Source organism: Limulus polyphemus, unplaced genomic scaffold (genome assembly GCF_000517525.1).
Source record: "Limulus polyphemus unplaced genomic scaffold, Limulus_polyphemus-2.1.2 Scaffold32, whole genome shotgun sequence".
Lineage (NCBI taxonomy): Eukaryota > Metazoa > Arthropoda > Merostomata > Xiphosura > Limulidae > Limulus > Limulus polyphemus.
This window is the reverse complement of record NW_013665642.1, coordinates 1,374,629-1,398,313: the sequence shown is the minus strand read 5'-3', so window position 1 is coordinate 1,398,313 and position 23,685 is coordinate 1,374,629. Positions and strand designations below refer to the sequence as shown.

Here is a 23,685-nt window from a genome sequence, read left to right as displayed (position 1 = left end):
TCAATTCTTGTTGGCAAATATCGTAAATTGACTAATATATCGGCGTATATATATTTAGATAATAAATCCAAAGTACAATTTAATTACTAAATTTAAATTATCAGTTAACTCGCTTCAATCTATTTGAAATTCTAATACGTAACAATAATAATAATAATGTACAATAATTATTAAAATATAAATATAGTTATACATACCACACAGGAAAGGAAAAAATTGATAAATTATTCGAAAAGAGGAAATTTCACAATATTTTGAACTACAATAAACCATGGACATTCTTCAATCCATTTTTTTAAAATAATTATATTTCACCATTTTATTCGGCCCACATTTTTCTAATGTAATCAGTGACTCCAATCTATTGATTTAATTACTTAATAATTTATATTTAATTGTTTTAAGATAGTGAATATGTTGATTTTTTTGTGTCTCTCACCAATTACTGTATAATATAATAATGATGAAGTTACATACCAATAATTATAAGATTCACATGTTCTTTTCAAAGTTGTTGAACATCGTTTAAAAATCATGTCTCATAAAAGTTCATTTGCAATACACCTAAAATAAATGTGCCAATTATTACCTATCATAGTATTACAATACGGACATAATTCGTTTACATCCACATTTATTCACTTTAACCATAGTGGGTTAGGTAGTGCATCATACATAAGTCTCCACTGTATACCCACGTCACGTTTTTAGGCCCGACTTCTATATATTGTTTTCCATATAATTTTTGGTAACTTAGGATGATAGTCATTCAAAAGATTATTTTTTTTACTAAATTGCTGTACAAAGTTTTAGTGTCCTGTTCTGCTACTGGTGATTCTAAACTAGATATATTACCTTGTTTATTATTAGTTAAATTTTCACTATTGCTACTTAATCCTATAGGATTAACAATGTGTTTAAACTGTATTGTAATCGCAGTCATTAAACATTTCAAATGCTCTTTATTTTGTACTTATGACGGCAAGATTAACCTTATGTTTTCCATCTATTTCTTTCGTTATCAACAATGTCTGATACGGAATTATTGTATTATCTAATAAATAAGAATTCAAGAAAAGAAGCTCATTAAGAAGTGCTTGAACAGAATAGTTTTGAATTTTCCTTGTTATGTTGACGCTACATCATCTTTTTAATGTAGAGCTATAAAACATTTTTAACTTTCCTCGTGGTTTCATATGATCCATTAAAAGAACTATAAGAAAATCACAACGTTGATATGCCCGTTTAAAAGTATTTCAATTGTAATTCGGGTGGGTGAACTGGTTGGTTTATGTTACGAATCCTAAAAATGGTTAGTATATCATTCAAGGATATAAGATTTAACTCACCTTCTTCAAAAGGTAAAGATAAAGTATTTCTATTAAATAACTATGCTTTTATTTTTTAGATAACGCTTTTATACAAGTTGTTTGGAGGAAAGTTCATTGGGCAAATTCTTAAGTGGTTCTAATACCTGGAATCTGTACCATATAATACTACTAATAGTTTGATTAAGAAGTAACATGTTTCCTTTTAATGATGAAAAAAGGTTGTAAACGCTTCCAGACTGTAATAAGTTTACTACATTTCTCTTTAGGTTCATTCCAATTTCTCTGAATCCATACCAAAGAATTTCCTAAATACACTCCAAATACTTATATTCCTTGATTCGATCATGTATAGCCTAGTTTATTTTCTATTAGTATTTTCCAAGCATCAGACCATAAACTTTGATTCCGAATATACTTCAAATACCTTTATTGTATTTTGAATAACATTAACTTCTGACTCCTGTTTAATATAAATATTTATATCGTCAGCATAAGGTGATAGAATAAGGTTTTGATGATAACTGAAACTTGATATTGATTTTAAAGAACTAATTTTCTTTCTTAAATTATAAAGAAAAGGTTCTGTTGCTAGTGTAAATAAAAATCCACTTATTGTATTTCATTTTCATATATCTATCTTAAAAGGAATAGCTGAAGTTGAAACCGACCCATGAACTACATAAAATATGACATTTTCATACATTACGTCAATCGTCTTCATAATATTCCCCCCAAAACCAACTTTTCTGAGTATCTTTTTTAAATAATTGTTATTTATGCGGTCAAAGGCTTTTTCCAAGATCTAAATTGACAATAGCTAAACGTTTGTTATTTTGATTTGCGAGATTTATTATATCATGTATAACGTGTATATTATCATAAATACATCGATCTGAAACAGTAAGTCTGACTCATAATAGGTTTCATTCTATTTGTTATGACTTTTGAAGATACTTTATATTCAATACACAGAAGTGACACTGGTCGCTAATTTTTTTATTTTGTCAAACCTCTCTTTTTAGGTATTAACTTTAGTACTGCTTTTTTTTTCATACATCTAGAATATTCATCTGTCCCTAGAGATTCTTTAAAAGGCTTTAGTAGAGAAATACCAATCTTAGGCCCAAATTTTACTAACCACTCAACCATTATGCCCTCAATTCTAGGGAACTTATCTTTTGCTAATGATTGGCAAGCGGCATTTATTTTTGTAAGCGTTAATGGAGCATCTATAGACTCTTTTACACTTTTTGGTAACCTTGGTAAGCCTTCAAAGAAAGAGTCGTTAGTTTCATTTAATGTTTCTTCTGATTATAATCTCTTATAAAAATCGATAATTGTAGAATTTATTTCGTTTGAATTCTGAGTTACCCTACGATTTTTATCCTGTTAATACAGCTTTTTGTGTACCAGATGTTTGTCCTAATCTACAAAAATAAGATGTAGGGATATAAATTTCTATGATTCTATAATTTTGTTCATAAATTTCGCAGTGTTTGGTTCGATTCATACAGAGTTCTTTCAAAGCTTCCTCGTACATAGGATACATATTGTCAGTCTGGGATGATTCAGATAACTTGATTTCTAGATGCTCTGTCTCCCATTTCTTTTTTAAATCAATTGTTCTTTAAAATAATTGAGTATGTGGTTTAATTACTCCTTTCAAACGAACTCATCACACTCTAACGTTTTTAAATTTTTCTCTTTTTTGCTGTGTCTGAAAATCTGTTATAATTTGGTCAATTTTACTTACACTTTTGGTATTTTCCAATAATTTATTGTTAAAAAGCCAATAAGCGAAAACCCTTCTTATTCTGACTGAAACCTTTGTATGTCGTACGACTACTACTTTATGATTAGAAATGAACGTATTTACATGCGACAGTCCGAAAATTCGTGTTAACATAATAGAATTAACATATAGCGTATCCAATCTGGCTTTTAATATAATGCCTTCTCTTTGGCCAGTTCAAGTATATTCTTTCTTTTTGGGATAAAGATATCGAAAAACAGAATAAACCAAACTGATTTAACAAATAATTTAATATATCAACTGTATGAAATATATGTTCTCCCGAAGGCATACGATCTAATTCTGTATTTAATGTTACATTAAAATCACCAGCTAAACATACCAGATCATTGTTTTGTATTTCATTCAACTGTTTTTCAATATAATCTAAACATTCGTGTGTTTTTTCATCACATTGTGAGGTAAATACATGTTATTTGTTTGTTTGTTTGTAATTAAGCACAAAGCTACGCAATGGGCTATCTGTGCTATGCCCACCACAGGTAGAATACCAGATCATTGTTTTGTATTTCATTCAACTGTTTTTCAATATAATCTAAACATTCATGTGTTTTTTCATCACATTGTGAGGTAAATACATGTTATTTGTTTGTTTGTTTGTAATTAAGCACAAAGCTACGCAATGGGCTATCTGTGCTATGCCCACCACAGGTATAATACACGTTAAATAAATGTAAATTTAACTTTATTGATTTTATCAATACATGCAAAATATTACCTTTATACTTAGAGATAAATGTCGTTTCTTTCCCAGATGACTTATGTAAACCTGTCAGTACGCCAGATCCATGCTGTTATATAGCATAGGAATAAATTATGTTATAATTCCAATTATTCCATAATAAAGATTGTCTCTCTACATGAACATTAGTTTCTTGTAATACAATAATTTCTGCATTATGACGCATAATATCATTTTTGACCACGCAGTTATTTATACCTGTAGTTTTTTTTTTTGTTTGAAGTTAAGCACAAAGCTACACAATGGGCTATCTGTGCTCTGCCCACCACGGGTATCGAAACCCGGATTCTAGCGTTCTAAGTCCGCAGACATACCGCTGTGCCACTGGGGAGCTATACCTGTAGAACAACCTCTAATGTTTTGTATAGCAATAACTGCCATAAAAAGAAGAAAGTGGAAAAAGGAAAACTTAGAATGTAAATTTAACACCAGTAATACATATATATCTTAGATTAAATCTTAGTAAATTTTCACTTAAACTTTCAGATAAATAATATAATATTTTCCTTTTATTTACACTATTCTGATCTTTTTTACTAGCAATATGTTCTCTGTTTCTCTATTTGGTGTACCGAATCCGTTATGTTGTCTGTGTATTTCAGAGCCACTTCTGATTTCTTAGACGATCCCTTAATTTTTTTTTCAAAATTTAAAAATCTTGATTTTGATAACGGGCTTTCAAAAATCTTATCGTCACTAACCATATCGAGATATTCTAAATCATCATTTTCCTTTAAATCATTACATAGACTTGTTTGATTATCATCATTATGTTCGGCCCGCTATGGCCAGGTAGTTAGGGGCGCTTGACTCGCAATCTGAGGAAATTTAGACAGATAAGACTGTAATTGATTGGAGGCTTCAATGAAATTGAAAAATCGTATTGTAAAATGTGAAATCCAGTATTAAATTTCAGTCTCAAAGTTGATCGATAAGTGAACATTCTTTCCTACCATATTAAGGAATCTCATTTTTTAAAATAAAATAACCAAGTTCGTTACTTATAACGGGAAACGAAAATAACACTAGCAACGTTTTATTGAAACCGCCCACATGGTGAAGCCCCCAGCGGCAAGTCTGCATGCTTACGACACTAAAAAAACCAAGTTTCGATACCATTGGTCGGCAGAGGACAGATAGCCTACTTTATAGCTTTGCACTTAACGACATCAAAACTAAATCATGTTGTGAAATGTTCCATTAGTTTCAGTTATTTATTTCAGTTAATGGTGTACACCGGCTAATTAGTATTTGTAGGCTTATCATAAAGTAACGTAAGCATAACGTATGTTAATAACCAAGTTTCTGACAAGTTCTGTTTCGATTCTCCGTAAAACTTCAATTTCCTGCACTCTCCCAAAGATTGCGGACACGACATTACTTGACTGTATCATTAAGTATTATACTATATTCTGTTATATTGAATACATAATAGTAAACTATTGAAAATTTTGAATACCAAGATTAGTAAATTCAGAATAATATAATACCACGCTAACAGCTGCACTACCGAAAATATACATAAGCAGGTTACAGAAACAAATCTCCTTAGAATAGAAATATTTTCACTCGTTCATTCTGTATATTGCAAATTTGGATGATACTAATAAGTTTTTGTTTGTCACGTATCACTGCACAGCTTTCCAAATCCGTTTTATGTTTATGGGTATAACAAAATGATACAAAAAAGAATTAGAAAACTGTCCTTAAGCTTTAGCAGTGCCGAATTTTCGTGAACCAAACGTGTTGAAACTTGATTTGTATGGAGGAATCTAAGTTTATTGTAGTGTGTTGAAGATTTAAGAAAAAACATGCTAAAGTAACTTTACATGAGGTATGCAGTATAATCATAAATTGAAGTGTTTCAGGTTGTATGTTTTACTGACTGGACTGTCTTGTGGGGATGGATCTAAAGTCGTTTTTTTTTCTCTCTCTTTATAAGCATTGACATCTTATAGTTTTTACAACTTATTCATATTCCATTGGCTGGTTAATTGAAAAACAATCTACAAGACCTAAAAAGTTCACTTAATGTAGAGGATTTAATGATCACAGTGTAATAACGTGAAAGTTAAAAGTGTAAACACTAATGATCTCATTAATCTCAGTTCAAGACAATTTAGCCAACAGTGCATCAGTAAGTAAGTCTTTCTTTTTTTTCTTTCTTGGCAAGGGTTAACCCTGTGGTAGGGCTCTGTGTTCTTCATACTGTAATTTACATGTATGTTATAAGAGGGACAATCAGTTCCTTAGCATGGATGGTAGGGTATTGTTGACTGGCTGCTTTCCATCTTGCCAATAGTTCAAAATTACAAATGGTAGGAAATCGCCTTAGTAGCTTTGCCATAAATGTTTTTACAAATTATTTGTTTCATTGTGGTTCAGGGCTATGCGTGGCCAATTGATTTGTGTACACAAACTGTGAATCTTAGGATTCATGATTCAAATTCCATTGCAGCAAAATCTTGCTCAACATTTTAGGATCATTGGTGTGTTGCAAAAGTGACTGTCAAATCCCACTATTTGGTTAGACAAGAATATCCCAAGAGTTGGCAGTGGGTGTTATTGAGTAACTGCCTGTTGTCTAGTCTGTCAGTTCAAAATTAGGGACAGCTAGGTGAAGATAGTACCTTTGCACAAAAGTTTTAAGAAACAATCTTGATGGCTTAGACCAATCTGATAATGGTGAGAGAGGCTAAAGTTGCTTATTCATGGACATTGTTGTTCACACTTTATCATAAAATTACACACCATGTAACTTATACAAACTGCTGAATAGATGGAAAACATCCATCATATAACTACAAAACACACATTAACTGCTAATTCAGCTTATAGAGCAGCTGTGGTCAGTGGGTTAGGTAACACACTGTTGTCCCACATAACAAACATATGTTTCATTAAAGAGCTTACAGTAAACAATTTCCATAACAAAGCTTGAAAGTTTACCATTGACACTTGTAATAGATTATTATGTTGACTGAAATTAAAATGTATGAAGTTTAAATGTACAAAAAAAGTAAGTGTGTATGTGGAAAATCATACCCATCACCAAAGATGTTTGTATCAAAAGTACGTGTGTATCCATGTTTGTGTAAAACAGAGGAAAAATAAGGTTCTATATGTAACATGGTTTCATACTAATTGTGACCACTTTTATGTTGTGAAATTTACGTTCATTCAGTACAGGATGAAACCTTTTAAATTGATATTTGTTTATTATCATTTCTACTTTCAAAACACCTTCACATTATTTATACTGTTTGTTTGTTTATGTATTAAAAAAGTGCTACAATGTATGTGAATATTGTGGCACTTTAAGATCTTCTCATATAGTTTTTTGTTTTCGTTAACAGATCATGTCAGTATTTCTAAGATAATCATGAGATACATGGAGAAGTTTCCTTCCTCTTCATCATTCATTGTGTATAGTTTTAAGCCACGTAAAAGAAAGTTTGAGGTTAAGTGTGTGAGTAAAACACTGTATAACTCGACAATACATGTATATCACCATCTTTTGTTTTCAATGTCATTAGAAAAAACTTTTTATAAAGATGTAATTTAGTTACCTATTATATTAAAAAGTAAAAAAAAAGTCTTTCTCCCTCTCTGTATACATGTGTATCAAGCATAGCCCAGTGGTTAGCATGCTGGTCTGTTGATCCAACATTCCATGGTTTGTGTCCCATTGCCACTGAAAAATAAATTGTACTTTTTACTTTGGATCCATGTTTGCATTATAAGGATGACAGTCAAATCCCGGTATTCACTGAGAGTAGCTTACGAGTTGGTGGTGGGTGTTGTTGACTAGATACCTTTCCTCTAATCTGCCACTTAATAATTAGTGCAGGTAGCACCCAAGTAGCTTTGCACAAATTTCAACAAACTGTATACATATAATTGAACTGAAATGTTTTTTCATATTTTTCTTTCACACCTTATGGAATTTTAGAAGTTATATTTTTTTCAAAATTTCAGTTTATATACAAAACCTTGAAAATGATTAATTCCTTTTAGAAACAATCATAAACAATTTTCTAGCAAGAAAATTTGGTGAGATAATACACATTTTAACATAACATATAACTTAATATTTAGGACAACATGGGACCTATTGGTCCATCTCGGCTGTTAAAGAAGTTATCACAATAAAATAATTGTAATGCATTATTAAACCATCAGTGTGTGCTAATCTGCATAAATCATTTTTAAAGTTCTACATTTGGATACCTTTGTCATAAATACAAATTGTTTCTTGGTGGTTCAGTGTCAGGAGTGACTGAGTGGTTAGTGTGCCTGAAAATGATGAATCTGAGAGTTCATGGTTCACATCCCATTGCCACTAAAACTCTCATCTTATCAACTGAAGTGAAACAACTATGTTTTCTAGTAAACATTGTTAAGAGATTCTGGCATGCTATACATAGGAATAAGCAAAAGAAATACAAATACAAAATTAACGATGTTTTGATGGATGTGTCTTAAGTCTTTTATCTATTAAGCTTCAGTAACTGGTGATATGATTAAATCTATAATATTTTGTATCATTTGTTTATTAATGAAAGTAAAAGTACTGTTCATATGGAGAAACATAGTTTTGCCATCTTCTCATTTTTGTAGGCTCACACACCACTCTTAGGTGGAGGTTGTGACAGAGATGTGAGTAAAAATATCTTCTTTCTATTGAACCTTTGGATTTTTGTGAAGTATTGATAAACTTAGTTTGTTCAAAATTGTTTCAGTATTGCAAAACTTTCAAAACAGTTATACATTTGTAAGATTATAGATGTATGTTATCGTGTTTATATAGTTTCTGTTCAGATTTTGTAACTATGAGTGCTAAATGTTAGGTTGTAAAACTTTCATATTCAATCAGTTATTTAAACTGGAATAGCCAAACATTTTTAGAGGTTGATTGTAAATACCAATTCCAGTAACAATGGATCTGACTGGATAACCGTCTTTATTTATCTTAGAGATTCCATATAATATAACCTGTTGTGTGTATGGTTTTGTAGACAGTTTAATCAATGATATCTTGTTTTTTAAGGTCTAGTAGGTTGTCTAGTCAGACCCATTATCTCTGTAATTGATAATTAAAATTAACTACTAGCAAAATATCTAGTGTGGGTCTTCATTTAAAAGTTTATTTGTAGGTTTTAAGGATCTGCTCAAAGAGGAAACTCAATCTTAAGTATAGAAATGTGGATCATTGGCAAATGGTACCAAAACCATTCTTCCATCAGATGTAGCTTTTAAAGTGGAAGCTTTGATTATTTTACTTTAAGTATACTGTTTTCTAATGTACGATTGTATATTGTTATGCTTATAAGCTTAACAAAAATAATGTAAGGCAAATGCGTGCTGAGCATTGAAATTATAAAATTCTATAATAATTATGTCTAACTTATACATGTGTACACACACACACACACATGTATATACATATATTCATTACATCATTTCTAATTTGAGTTTTAACTTGGTTATTGGTCAAAAGGTTATATTTTCTATTGTAAGATTTTGACATGCCACATAAGATGATTTGTTTCTGACAAGTATAATCTTGTAAGACCCAGCCTTTGGTGTAAAGGTTATAATGACAATGTAAAAGATATATTATTTAAGATTTACAGATTAAAAAAGTTTAAAGCAATATGAGACAGTTGTTATCAGCTGAAGTGACACAGCTGTGCTTTCGAGAAAATAATGTTGAGTTTGGTGTGGATATATTTATGTCGTATATTGTGATTTTCACATTATGTTGATGCATGTTGTAGCTTCTGATATGCTTTTTGTCCAGTGCACTTATGGTTGCCTCTAGAACTGTATGCAGTAGACATATATGTTTTTATTTTATTTTTTAAGTACTCAAAAACTTTTTGTTCCGTGTTTTACTAAATTTAAAAGAAATTTTATGATAAGATTTGCATGAGTTTTTTGTTTAATTTCTGCATGGTTAATTTGTATGACCTAACTGATTGGGAAAATAGTTCTAACAAATTTAAACAATTACATTGTTTGTGACCATCATCGCATACTGTTTGTCATTCTCTAATCAACCACATACAAGTTAGTCACTTTCTTTATCTTTCATCTATCTATTCAAATAAACTAATATATCATCACTTAGCCACCTACCCAATCAAAAACTCATTTCTCATCTTAAAGACTGAATCTGTTACCTATGTCTCTAAGCATTTATTCTCTAGTTTGGCTTTTTATGGAGCCATTAAACAGTTTTTCTACTGCTCACCAACTTTCATACTTCACTATATAATCATTTACTCCTTGGTCTGTCTTTTAATGAAGATACTCATTGATCAGTTTTTCTACTATTCACCAGTTTTCAAATGTAACTATACAACCATCTACTCTTTGATTTGTCTGTTTATGGAGCTACTCATTGTTTAGTTTCTACAACTATATACCAGCTTTCTGACTAATTTGTCTAATCATTTATCCATTGATATATTTATCAATGTATTTTCTTTTTACAGCTCATTGCCCACTAGTAAATGTTATTATCTGTTTATATTGTTTGAAGCATCAAGACTAGTTTGTTTCTTCGTGAGCGAGACAAGCTGCTATTTCATTACTTTGCTTTCTTTTTATTGTACATCACTGCTGAGATTTGGATAGCATGCCAGATAATCTTTGTATTGAAATTGTTTTTCTCTGAAAATAAAAGATAAAATTTGCCTGAGAAAGAACATTTAACTAGACATTAATTTTCAGTTTGGAATTGTTGTTTTTTTGTCACTCTGTCACAAATATCTTTATCATAAGGTTATTGTAATATATGAGACAAAGTATTACATAACTATAGTATATAGAAAAATGTTTATGTGACCTCTGTTTTTGCATTTTGTGATACTTATATAAAAATTATCGAATTAACAAAATAAAGAGGCTTCATTTTCGTTTTCAAATGATCTTAAGTAAATGACTGTAGGATTATTAGTTTTTAACTGATGTAATAAAAATGTAAATAAGATTTGTTTCGGATGTCAAAACAAATCTAAAGAATCCCTGTTAGCAGTATAACTGTTTACTGAGTATAACTGTTTACTAAAAGAAAATCAGTTTATATTTGCTTTCATGTGTAACTCAAAGTTAATTCATTGTTACATTACCTGATCTTGATATTGCTGTTAAAAGTAAGCTAGTGGATTATATTCTACTACCAAAGTGCAAAATGGTGTTTAACTATTATATTATTATTGCTGAAATATGATTGTTAAGATAAGATTTGTCTCTATAAGTCTTGTATATGTAGTTTTGTAAATTAGAAAATCTGATCTTTTTTCTATAATATAATTTCCTGCTTTGAGTGTCATTTACAGGTTAAAATTTTCACCAACTAAAGCAATACATTTTACAAGTTTAATGTAAAAATGTACTGTTAAGACTCTTTATCCCCATTTTATGGCATATGAGGTTTAAATTGTTGCTAATTAAAGCATTTTTTGTACAAACTAATGATTCTACCTAATCTGAGTGAGGGAACTACAGATCTGACTCTAACAAACATCAGGAAATGAGAGTTAAAACTATACATTTAATTCAGATCAACAAATTCATCCGTGTTTGTTTGCTAGTTATTTGTATATGAGTGTCTATGTGGAAAGAATATTATTGGGTTAGTTTAATAAGGAAAGGATTTTATGTTTACCATGTACCTTTGAAAGTGCAACTCTAAAAGTAGTTTTTATGAGAAACACTTAAGCATTTAAAATTTTTTTTATCATGTGCTTGTTTTGAAATACTCATATATTAACACATTTTCATTTGTATATATAACTGATAACATATTCACTTTTAAATTATATGTTTAACATAACCTTGGAAAGTACTTGAGCTTTATGTTGTTTAATCTTCCAAAAGGTCAATGGTGATGGAGATTGGGAATATGAAGAGATTTCTCTTGAAAGGGTAAGTGCAAAGTTTGAAATGTGAATTTTTCCATGATGATTACTACTTTTTAAGCTTCTGTGTACTATAATGTAAAAAAGGGGCTATTTTTGTGATAAGTATTCTGTTTGTAAAAACATTTCTATTCACAAGAACCATTGGTTGAAAATATTTTATGTTCTCGGGTATAATCCAATCAATATTCACTATTGTTTAAAAGCAGTGTAAATAACCAGATGTTAAAGTATGTGTTGTTACAATTTATAATTGTCTTATGGCTGTAATTAATAAGAAAATTAAGCTAAGAAATTTAGTCCATTTGTCACAAAAATGTAATATTTGAACATAAAAAAATCCATGCACTTATTCATAAAACTTATCTTTACTTTTGTACAAGATGAAATATTTTACCAAAAAATCAATGTATTTGTGTTGGCTCACTTAAAATTTAGAGGTTTTTCATATGAATATATTGCATGTTGATGAATGTCTAACAGTACAGAGGGTTGAGTACATTATATTAAAATTATTTACAACATGCAAATCAGTTAGTCATGTGACAACCACAGCCAATAAAAAGTCTCAGTGGAATGGTATGTGTGCGTGTGTGTATATATACCAGAACTAATTGTTGAAATTATTTGGCAATTCATAAGAAGTGCATTGCCACCAAAAACTGACCACTTTAGTTTCTGAAACTAAATATTCATACACTTGGATCATAAAAATGTGTTCAAATTGGGGTTTTAGAATTTCCAACCTGTGGATATCTCTTGTTCTTAATGACATTAAAAAAAATGAGTATGGATCAACTTGAAGAATCAGGACCATTCAGAAAGAGACGTACAATAATTTATACCCCCAACTGTGGTTAGTAAAGTGTTCCATTTTGTATCACTTAAGAAACCATGAACATCAAGGACAGTAACAAAAGCCATCCACTAGTCTCTGACAATATCATGCAGCATAATCAAGAAGGATCTTCATCTGGAAACAAATGCCAGTAGGGTATGAGTTCACCAAGATAAGGCTTCCAGCATATTTTCTGTTCACCATTACATACTGCAAGTTGCTGGAAGCAGCACATATAGGTTTCTGTGCAATCAAACAGTTGAAACTGGTGATGGAAAACTGTTACTCTCATGCACTGATGGATTATAGAAAGTATGCAGGGAACTGTGGGACACTTTGGACATGACAGGCTTACAATGGGTCTTTTTTGCAGTAGAAACTTTGCTACAGGAGTATTGTCAAGATGTGTGGTTATCAGATAAAAATATGACCAAATGTGATCACATGTACTGTAACAAGATGGTGAGGCTCCAAAAGTGTTTTAATACAACATATTCAACCTTTTTATTCATTAAGCCATTACCAAGAACTAATAAAAGAAGATAGCTTTAACATAAAGTAATGATCAAATCTTTATCAAACATTTTAAAAATGTAATCCATTCCAAAAGAATATAGTAGTATGTCCCAAATGGATTTCAGTTTGTCATTGTAAACTGTTTTTTTTTTGTGAGTTTAATTATTCCAGTAAATGAATGTGTAAGATAATTTTTGATGGAGTGGCATATAATGTAGTAGAATATGTTAACATAATTACAGATAAGTACATGTGAAGCCTAAAGAAGCAAATTTACAATGTTTTTACACAACATTTAGAAATAAAACTTGGAAGTTGTAATGGTATTTAGTCTTTGATTTATTATGTATATCCTAAAGCTGACATAAAACTATATTGCAATCTGAACCTCCCTAGATAATAGATATGACTTCATGTTTCAGTACTGCATCCTTCATCTTAATAACAAGCAGTAATAGCCAAGGTACTACGTAGCATCATTCACCTTAATAACAAGTAGTTACACCCAAGGCACAATATTGCATCATTCACATTAATAACAAGTATTAATGCATAAGGTACAACCTTGCATTCTCCATTTTAATAACAAGTAGTAATATAGTGGGTACAATATTCCATCTTTCACCTTAATAATGAGAAATAATACACAAGATACTGGACCACTCTTTTATCATAACGTGGTAATAGTACAGAAGATACTGTATTTCTTATTTCTTCTTACTATTATGCATGAGAACACACATTTTTTGTACTGTTTTTCTCATTATTTTTAAGTAACATAAATCATGATAAAATATATAAATATTCACCATGCTAAATTGAATTAAACCATTTTACAACTTAAATTTTTGAGACAAGAGAGGATTAATCAAGTAATAGTAAGTTTTATTTTTCTGATAATTTAACCACTTTTATTTGTTTTGTGCTGAATTGATATATACTTACATAACTTTAAATAAGTGAAAGAAATTATACGTAGTTATAAAAATATATATTTATATTTTTTTTACTTTGTCTGGCAGTGTGGAACAGGTCTAGGGTTTAGTATAGCAGGTGGTACAGACAATCCTCACATTAATGATGATCCAAGCATTTATGTCACTAAACTTATTCCTGGAGGAGGAGCAGCTGCTGATGGTAGATTGAAGTATGTTATTAATAGTTGCAACATATATTTAACTTGTCAAAAACTCATTCATTCTTAAACATGAAATTAAAAAATATTTTAATAAGAAAATAAAAGTTTATCACTGTCATATTTTGAATCCAGTTTCTTATTGGAACAACTTTATGAACCTCATCTGGATTCATCATCATTAAGTCTAATGACAACTCTTGAAAAATATTTTAAGTTAGATCCCATTAAAAAAATACTTTGTGTAAAATATTAAGTTAATGAAAATTAATCTTTTACTAAAGCACTTTTTAGCCATTATTTAATTAACAGCCATATTAAAAAAGGATGGGTCTTCAAGATAATGAAAATTTTTTATATTTCTGTATAAGCTTTTTTTAGCTTTAATTTTCAGATAGTTTGATTTTTATAGGTAGTAGCTTTGAAATTACTACAAAGATGGAAACTTTTACAAATCATCATTTTGAAAGTTTAAGAATTTTTAATTAATATTCTTTAATATTGAAAAATAATTATAGTTAAAGTTAATATAAGTAAACACCTGTGTTACATTACCACCAGATGACCTTTATTTATTTTTCCTCAGGGTAAATGACATTATAATCAAAGTAAATGACACTGAGTTACTTCATGTTCCTCATTCTGCAGCCGTAGAAGCTCTGAAACGTGCAGGAAACTCTGTACATTTGGTAAGGAAGGTTATTTTAATGTATTGTTCTATATTTTTTCATATTCACACATATTCCACTTGCTTTATTTTCACTCTTTCAAAAGATTGAATTAAAAATTAGAATTTTGATCTGTAGGTAAACACGTTTTGTATAGCCTATATCTAAATATGACATCTATAAGAACTAGGCTACTCTAAAAGCTAGGGCTCATTTTTCTTTTGTTTATTTAGTTATTTTTTTGTTTTTAACCTTTTATTTAGTTTACTTTCTATAGTACTTTGTATTATATATTATCAACTTTTATGTAGGTGTATGGTTCTTGTACATTCACTGATTGCCCCCTAGTGACACAGTGGCAAGCCTAAAAACCAGGTTTCATTACCCGTGGTGGGCACAGTAAACATAGCCCTTTCTGTAACTTTGAGCTTAACCCAAACCAAATGAACTTTCATTGATTAATGTACTGAATTCTCTCTTGTTTTTTGTATTGTGAAAACCTAATTCACAGTAAGTGTTATTAGTAGTGGGATGATTTCTTATGAAGAAGTTAGTATTGAATAACAGTATTTAATGTGTAAAGGTAGAATATCAATATATAATGCATAAAATATAATCATGTTTTTTAAAGTTATTACAGTTATTTTAAAAGTCACAGAACTTCAAGCTGTCAGTATGGAGCCCTATCAGAAGCAGTTAAAAATATTTAGGTTCTACATTCTATTTTTATTCAATAAATTTGTGCAGTACTTGTAAGATATTTTTGTTTGCCAATCCTTTGGTTTGTTTTTTAAAGCTTGTAGAAAAACCTTTGTATTTGCAGAAATTCTAGTCATAAATCAACTGTAATAAAAGCATGACTTACAATTGAAAGGCATTGTTAATGGACTGCATATGTCTAAGAAGTTTTGAACAATGTTTTGAGCTACTAGCACAGATCTTCATCGGGTCTCTTGAGGATCTCGTCAAGCATCTTGAAACGTCATTCAAAACTAAGACAGAGGCAGTCCATTGGAAATGCCTTTCAAGTACATTCTCCTCTGTCTAAGCCTTCTTTCAAGCAAGAGATGTTCTACACTTATTTTTTCTCATTCAAAAGTAAAGCAGTGTATCTTTTAGTAGTATCTTGGCACTAAGTAAATTCCTAAAAAAATGCAATTGAACAGATTTATTATTGAACTGCTGCTTTTTTCAGGTTAAATCTACTATATATATATTTATATACATATTAACCTATTTCTATGCCTTAAAGCTTAATATAAATATTTATTTGTTTATTCATGTTTTTAAAGATTAGCTAAACCATGAAAGCTTTTTATTATTGGTGCAATTTACTTACCAATAGACTAAAAAAAAAGCTCTATAGATTGATTTTTAGTTAGCAGAAGACACTAAGCTTAGATGTAGCATTTGTAGTTTTGTTTAATTGTTCAAGAGTAATGTAAATATAAAGTACTTCAAGCTAAATAACACTCAGATTGTAATCACTTTGTGCTAACAGTGTCTCAGATGTATAACAAGTTAAACATTTTCCTATTTGTTTTCTCAAGTTTGTGAAGCGTAGAGTACTTCACCACCGACATGTTATGGAAGTGGAGCTGGTAAAAGGAAACAAGGGACTAGGATTCAGCATAGCAGGGGGTATAGGAAACCAGCATATCCCAGGTGATAATGGTATTTACATCACTAAAGTCATGGAGGGAGGAGCAGCATATTCTGAAGGGAATATCCATGTAGGGGACAAATTGGTAGCTGTAAGTAATCTCATTCCAACAAAGAATTTATTATGTTCATATACATTTTACTTGTAATAGAAACTCAAGCTTTTTATTTTATCTTTATAGTATTCATACCACTATGTCTGCACTGGTTTTGGTAAACTGTATGGAAATTTAATATTTCTTTGTGTTACTTGGAACAGACCTGTTAGTGCCTGGTTAACTTTTAACTCAAATAGTTAAAGTAATTTTTAATAAAATATACTCAATTTAATCAATAAAATGAGAAATGATTGAGCACATGTTAAAACCTTGTGTTATTTTGATGCCAAGACCAAAACTGTTATATGGCCTTCAATAAAACTGTCTGCATATATAAAAAAAAGGGGGGATAACTTGCTTGTAATAAAATCATTATTCCCATACATACATACCTCCTCTCCCACTTATAGCTATTACTCGACTGCCAGGGTTTCTTCCTTTGCCCATTTACGCATTGGTCTGATTTTTTTCTCACTCGCTCCAGTCTTTTATACCTCACTTAATTGTCCTTGGCAGTATTTGTTTTATGACACTCTCCACCTTGGTCGATACGCCCTCTATCCTGGTACTGTATAAAAGCACGTCATACAAATGATGTTATCACGTTTTCTCGACAAAGCATCACCAACGGGTTTCCCAATATTACAGATTGTTAGGAGATACTTTGACCATTATCAGTGTTTTCTATTTGATTTTCTTAATAGTAATTTATAATAAATATAAAATATATTTGTTTTTAATTCCGATTATAAAGAAAAGCAGAAGGATGCTACATTTATAGTATGTGTTGCCACTGTTAAAATAGATTTGTTTTTTCAGTTTCTAACTGTTGTTACAGACAGTTTATTGTCACTATAAGTTTTTTGTGATACTTAACTGTTGTGTATGCTTTTTTCTTTGTGATACTGAAGGTTGGTGAGAAGAATCTGGAAAATGTCACTCATGAAGAAGCTGTTGCTACACTGAAGGCAACAACAGACAGAGTTGTACTTACAATAGCCAAATCAAGACCTTCAGTTTTCATCAACCACACTATACCTGCATCAGCTTCTCAGTCTCTTCAGGAACAAACTCCAGGCACAATTACTCCACCTTCCTGTAAGTAGAAAGTGATTATCTTAAAAACTTGCATGGATTCATTTTTATGCATTGTGTCTTATGATTTTTTTTATGTGTAAGATTTTTAAAAATGTTATCCGATGTTGTATTTTCCATTTCCTTACATATCTTTTGTAGTGTTGTAATCACTTTTGGATGATGGTTTTATTTTCCAGCAAATGTTTCAATCACAGAATACCATCAAGAGCCTCCTCCTAGTACCTGCCCTTCTAAAGTGTTAACTGATGAAAACATCACCAGGTAACCAAATAAACTGTATCTTATTTTCATTTATGAAATATTTTGTCTTTAAATAAATTTGTTATTACTTGCTGTAGAATATTAGTTTTATATATTTAGTAAAAAGTAAAGAAATTAAAAATCACCTTGTAATTATTCTTATCACTCCAAATTATCACTTTGAGTTTTAATACTTTCAAACCCAATCAAAGAGTGGCCCTTGGTGAATCTCATGAGAGGAAAGTCATGAAATTCACCAAGCATTTGTTAAACAAAAATAATTAATTGTGTGTTTTGTGTGTGTTAAAAGATGGTTATTTATTTCTAGAGTATATACAATTAAAAATGTGGTGAATACATAAATATTATTTTATTAAACCAAAATTAGAATTATTAAAGAACATTGGGAGTATACCAAATATCCAGTTTAACCTCAACTTCGCTGGCTTCACATGCTTAGAAGGGAAAGGAGAAGATGGTGCTATAGCCCACAACATCCCATATCTTTACCACCTTTTGCTGTGTGCAGCCAGAAAAGAAATAAGTAAAAACCTTAAAAATAGTAAGAAAGATAATAACTAGAACTAGTCACAACCTGCAAAACATAAGTAGTAGTTTCATGCCCTTTGCTTGAATTTTCCTTATTATATCATTTTTCACACATACCATTTAAGCTACACTCTCTTACAGACATTATGTGTTAGATTCATAAATACTGGTCTATTTGAAGAAATAATAAGTAAATAAATAAACAAAAAATATACTTTGTGAGCAACCAACTTCCCACTTCTGGCTGCAGACAGCGAAAGGTGATAAAGATGTGGGACATTATGGGCTAGAACACCCACATCTGCTCCTTTTACTATTCCTTCTAAGCATGTGAGGCTTGCAAAATTGAGGTTAAACTGGATAGATAGTATACCCCAATGCAAATTGGGTCTTATTTCTGCCAGTACTTTAAGAAACCGAGGCACATTACATAATGACCCACCATATGATTTGTGCTCTGGTGTTGTATATTTGTTTTATGGCTACGTGTTTATTATGTTTTCAAGTATGTTTTTTGTTTACTTATTTATTTATTTTTTCTTTTCCTTCTCAATAATTTTAAATTTAATTATATTTCACACACACATTCACAATGCCATGAATGTTTCAGAACTTAGAAAATCTTTATTTAATGTACTTATGACATCTGTTATGCATATTAATTTTTTGATATTGTATATTACATTTGGTAATACATTTATAATGAATTGATTGTACTTTGCAATTTGTATTTATACTAGTAGGCTTTATTCTGCTGTTTTATGCTTTACCTATCACATATTTAGATTAAGTGTAAAACATTGTTTTATATATTCATAGAAATGAACACAAACAATAGTGGAAAAACCAGTTAACCAGAAAATATATGTCTGATGGGTACTTGTTGAACAAAATGAGATTGAAGCATTATGTATAAGTCTTAGTGGATATAAGAAGCCATTTGTATATGTAGGTCCATTAATGATGGAATTTATCTCATAACATGTAATTGATTATCCTTTTTGTTTTCGTCAGTGAGTTATCGTTTTTGATTAGAGCTTTAAGGTTCAGACTACTTTAGTTTTCTAAAAAGTACTGTATATTTAATGAAAAATCATTAAATTCCATAATATAATGTCTTTTTTTACCAATGCTGTTCTGTGTCTCTTGTTTCTTTTAAGAGTGCTTGAAGTGTCCTTTTAAATAAAAAAATCCTGATGTCTCTGAATAAGTCAACTTAAAGTATGTTTATTTTGCTATGGAGTAAAATCCTAATTGTATTTTTTAAAATATGAGTATCACTGTTAAATACTTTTTTCACAATTCATTAAGACACTGAATTTTTATATCTAAATGTCAAAATAGTTGTCATCCTGTATTCTAGCAATTTCTTTTTTGCTCTCACTTCGAGATTTCATTTGTTCATGCAAAATATAAATTTGTAAATTTTAACAACCATTTGAAGGAATTAATCATTTTAGCACCAAAAACAATACAGACTGTTTATGTAATCATTTAAGTGATACAAAAGGTGTTATCGTGTAATATTCAAATTCATCCATTCCTAAGACTGTCTAATTCATCTTTATTTTTACACTCAATTATTAATTATATTATCCTGAAATGATGTTTTCATCTTACAAATGCTTCTGTTTTCAGAAGGTATAACTAACATGAAAGGGACTTTCTATTGCAAGTATGTAGGTGGAAAAGAATGTAGATGAACAAGATATTATAGCAACATCAGAATTTTTATGAACTAGATACAGTATGAAGCATACACATTTTATATGTGTGTGTATTTATATTTATCTTGGAAAACCTTTCTTAACATACTTATGACATCAGTTTTTAAAAAAATATGAGTTGTCTACATAGAGTTGTGAATGACAAGTATAAACGTTTGATCCCTCATTATCTGAATTCACGTTATATGTCTTACTATCTTCTTGCCTGGTTTGATAGCCTGATTTTACCAATCTTCGTTTGCTACTTACAATACTGTTTCCCTAGTAATGGCAGCTCCCTGTCTGATCTGATGTTCTGATTTCACCATTCCTTTATTATTTGTTCAGAAATTATAACTTAGTTGAACTAAAACTGCCCCACAATGTCAAAAGATTAATGTAATGCTGTCTACCCATGGTAGATAGTTCATTATGTAGCTTTTTACTGAAAAGACCCAACAACAACCATTTTTTAATAAAGTTTTATTATGCAAAATTGTGGTGTACTTTTAGTTTTTAATTAAATTATGCACAAGTGCCATTTAATCTTCATTATGGTAACCCAGTTCACCCATTTTATAGCTTTTCTCTGTCTTACCTCATAGCCTAATTTTGGTCACCTTTTATTCTTACACATGGTATAGTCCTTGTGTCTCATGTGATAACAAATATTGTCTTCATGTCTCAACCAGATATTGTCTTATATGATAATCAGATATTGTCTTCATGTCTCATGTGATAACCAGATATTGTCTTATATGATAATCAGATATTGTCTTTTTGTTTCATGTGATAACCAGATATTATCTACTTGTTTTATATGATAACTAGATATTGTTTTCTTGTTTCATGCAATAACCACATTTCCACCATTTTTGGTGACTTGTCGCAGCAGTGGATCCACCTTGTTTGATAACTTAATTTTGTTCGTTTTTATGACAGCTTCTAATGACACTGTATCCCTATTCGTTTTGGTAGTGGTTTTGCTCATCATTGGTTATTGCTCTTAACACTTTCTCCACAAACTTATCTGATTGGGTAACTTGACTAGTTTTTGTTATCTACTCCTGGAAGGCTTCCTTAAAGAATCAACAGTTCAAATTTGTCCATATTTATCATCTACCTGTTTAGTCTTTGTTTTGTTGCTCATAATGTTGCTTTCCCACCTGATCTGATTGCTTGATTATATCAGTTTTTGGCATGGCAAATTTTAACAATAATGACTCTTTGTCAAATATTTCCTGTTGTTGTCAGCTTCCTGAATTAGGGTCTCATTTTGTGATGTGATAGATTTGACCCATGTTGATGATTTCTTAATTTATTCTATGTGTACTCTGTTTTGGGTAAATTAACTACATTTAAAATTGTTTACAATCCTGATGTGATAGATTTGACCCATGTTGATGATTTATTCTGGGTTTCATTATGAGTGCTCTGTTTTGGGCAAATTAATTACATATAAAAGATTTTTCAAAGCATTAACGATATGTATTGTACTACACTTAGTGCTTTTTTCAATTTCCAGCTGAATAAATAATATACAGTCTTATGAACAAATATTTAATCGTTAACTATCTAAAAAGGTAATGTCAGGGTTTCAAGTATGTAGGTTGGGATTCTTCTACAGTAGGTGTCTGTGACTTGTTGGTGATAAATTTCAACAATAAGCAGACATCACACAATCCACTTGTTTTAAAATAATATATATATGATCAAAACAAATCAAACGTATGCACAAAAATTCTTTACACTATATCACAATCGTATCTAAAACTCTAAATAATCCTTTTTTCTTGTCAAAAGTCCATTAAGGCTGATTCAATTACTTTAGAATCCAATTGACAAGACAAATTATTTTTCTCTACTTTGTTTCTTATTGTACAATCTGTGATAACTTCACTCCATGGGTTACCACAGTTGTATATCAAACTTTAAATAATTGTTTCCTTTTCGTCAAAGTCCACATAGACGGGTTCAATTATTTAAAGCACCCTTTGACAAGACAAATTATTCTCCTTATTTCTATTAAACTGTGAAACTCACTTTAAAATATTACCCGTTATGGCTAATCAGTCATACGCTAACTTCGCGTTTTCTGACTGAACTTTACTTCGCTTCACTTTTTCTCTACTTGACTTGCGCTCGATTGGTCCCCTATATTTCTATTTTGTTCACTGAGGCCTCGAACTTTCTATAAACTACGCAAGCGACGCTATAACGTAACAATACTTACTTAAGGTAACGAGAACAATACCAAATATTCGAGTAACTTGGCGTCAACAATATTAAAACAGCTGAACCACACACACAACGCAAGACGCTTACGGAGTTACACAACGAAACTTGCCACAACCATCGCCTTCAAAATAACTACCTTCAATTCTCCTGCTATGAAAAGTAAACAATCATTAAATATTAAATCACCAAATAAACTAAATAACAACTAGTAAACTAAACAGTCTTGTATATCCAACAGTTAATAATTTTTATTATTTAGTGTCATCAATTTGAAACTCCCCCTTTTTTGTTTGCTCAGACCAAGTTGTATAAAAACGTTTTAAAGTTTTGTAACAGAAAAAACAACAACATAAAACCTGCCCTCACCTTTCTTACTGGACTTAATCTTAAATCGTAAGTGTTGTTGAATGTTGAAATGTGTTGGTAACTGACTAACTGGTCATTTTATGAATACATGTGTATCTCATTATACGGGCCCGGCATGGCCAGGTGGTTAAAGCACTCGACTCGCAATCTGAGGGTCGTGGGTTCGAATCCCCGTCCCACCAAACATGCCGTGGGGGCGTTATAATGTGACGGTCAATCCCACTATTCGTTGGTAAAAGAGTAGCCCAAGAGTTGGCGGTAGGTGGTGATGACTAGCTGCCTTCCCTCTAGTCTTACACTGCTAAATTAGGGACGGCTAGCGCAGATAGCCCTCGTATAGCTTTGCGCGAAATTCAAAATAAACAAAAACAAACGTATCTCATTATAAAGAATATGACACGTTTCTCCAGCGTAAGGGTTTTTTGATTGATTCCATAAAGCATCCTAGAGTTGATTCTGTAGTCTTCTGTTTTTTGGTACTTAACTGCTAATATTTTATCCTACCAATGTTTATTCTGAGCTACCAACAGGCATATTTTGACTCCAATGACTAAAGTATTAAAAAAACTAAAACAAACAGAAGCATTGCCTCACAGAAGGGTTGGGAGGTTGGAGCAAAGAAGGCAGACCTCGCGTGGGCCCACTATTTTAGTTGGGGGTTTTACACTAAGGCTTAATTTGCGTATTGTTACGTCTCTGGTCGTTAGTTAATTTCCCGTATAATTTCTTTCCGATGAAACTTTAGCGACACAAGTCC

General features: G+C 30.7%; 1 protein-coding gene across 10 annotated transcripts in view; it reads left to right on the top strand.

Annotated features, from left to right (window-relative positions):
- The window catches only part of LOC106460238 (disks large homolog 1-like), a 238,958-nt gene that overhangs the window by 163,772 nt on the left and 51,501 nt on the right, over nt 1-23,685 (top strand). For 7 of the 10 annotated variants that reach the window (XM_022387152.1, XM_022387141.1, XM_022387135.1 and 4 more), the window contains 7 exons: nt 8,507-8,545; nt 11,774-11,821; nt 14,191-14,315; nt 14,890-14,992; nt 16,522-16,725; nt 17,643-17,829; nt 18,006-18,090. In XM_022387152.1, coding sequence (XP_022242860.1) covers nt 8,507-8,545; nt 11,774-11,821; nt 14,191-14,315; nt 14,890-14,992; nt 16,522-16,725; nt 17,643-17,829; nt 18,006-18,090 — 791 coding nt within the window. The remainder of the gene's footprint in view (nt 1-8,506; nt 8,546-11,773; nt 11,822-14,190; nt 14,316-14,889; nt 14,993-16,521; nt 16,726-17,642; nt 17,830-18,005; nt 18,091-23,685) is intronic. The other 3 variants (XM_022387146.1, XM_022387172.1, XM_022387170.1) reach the window with 1 other exon arrangement.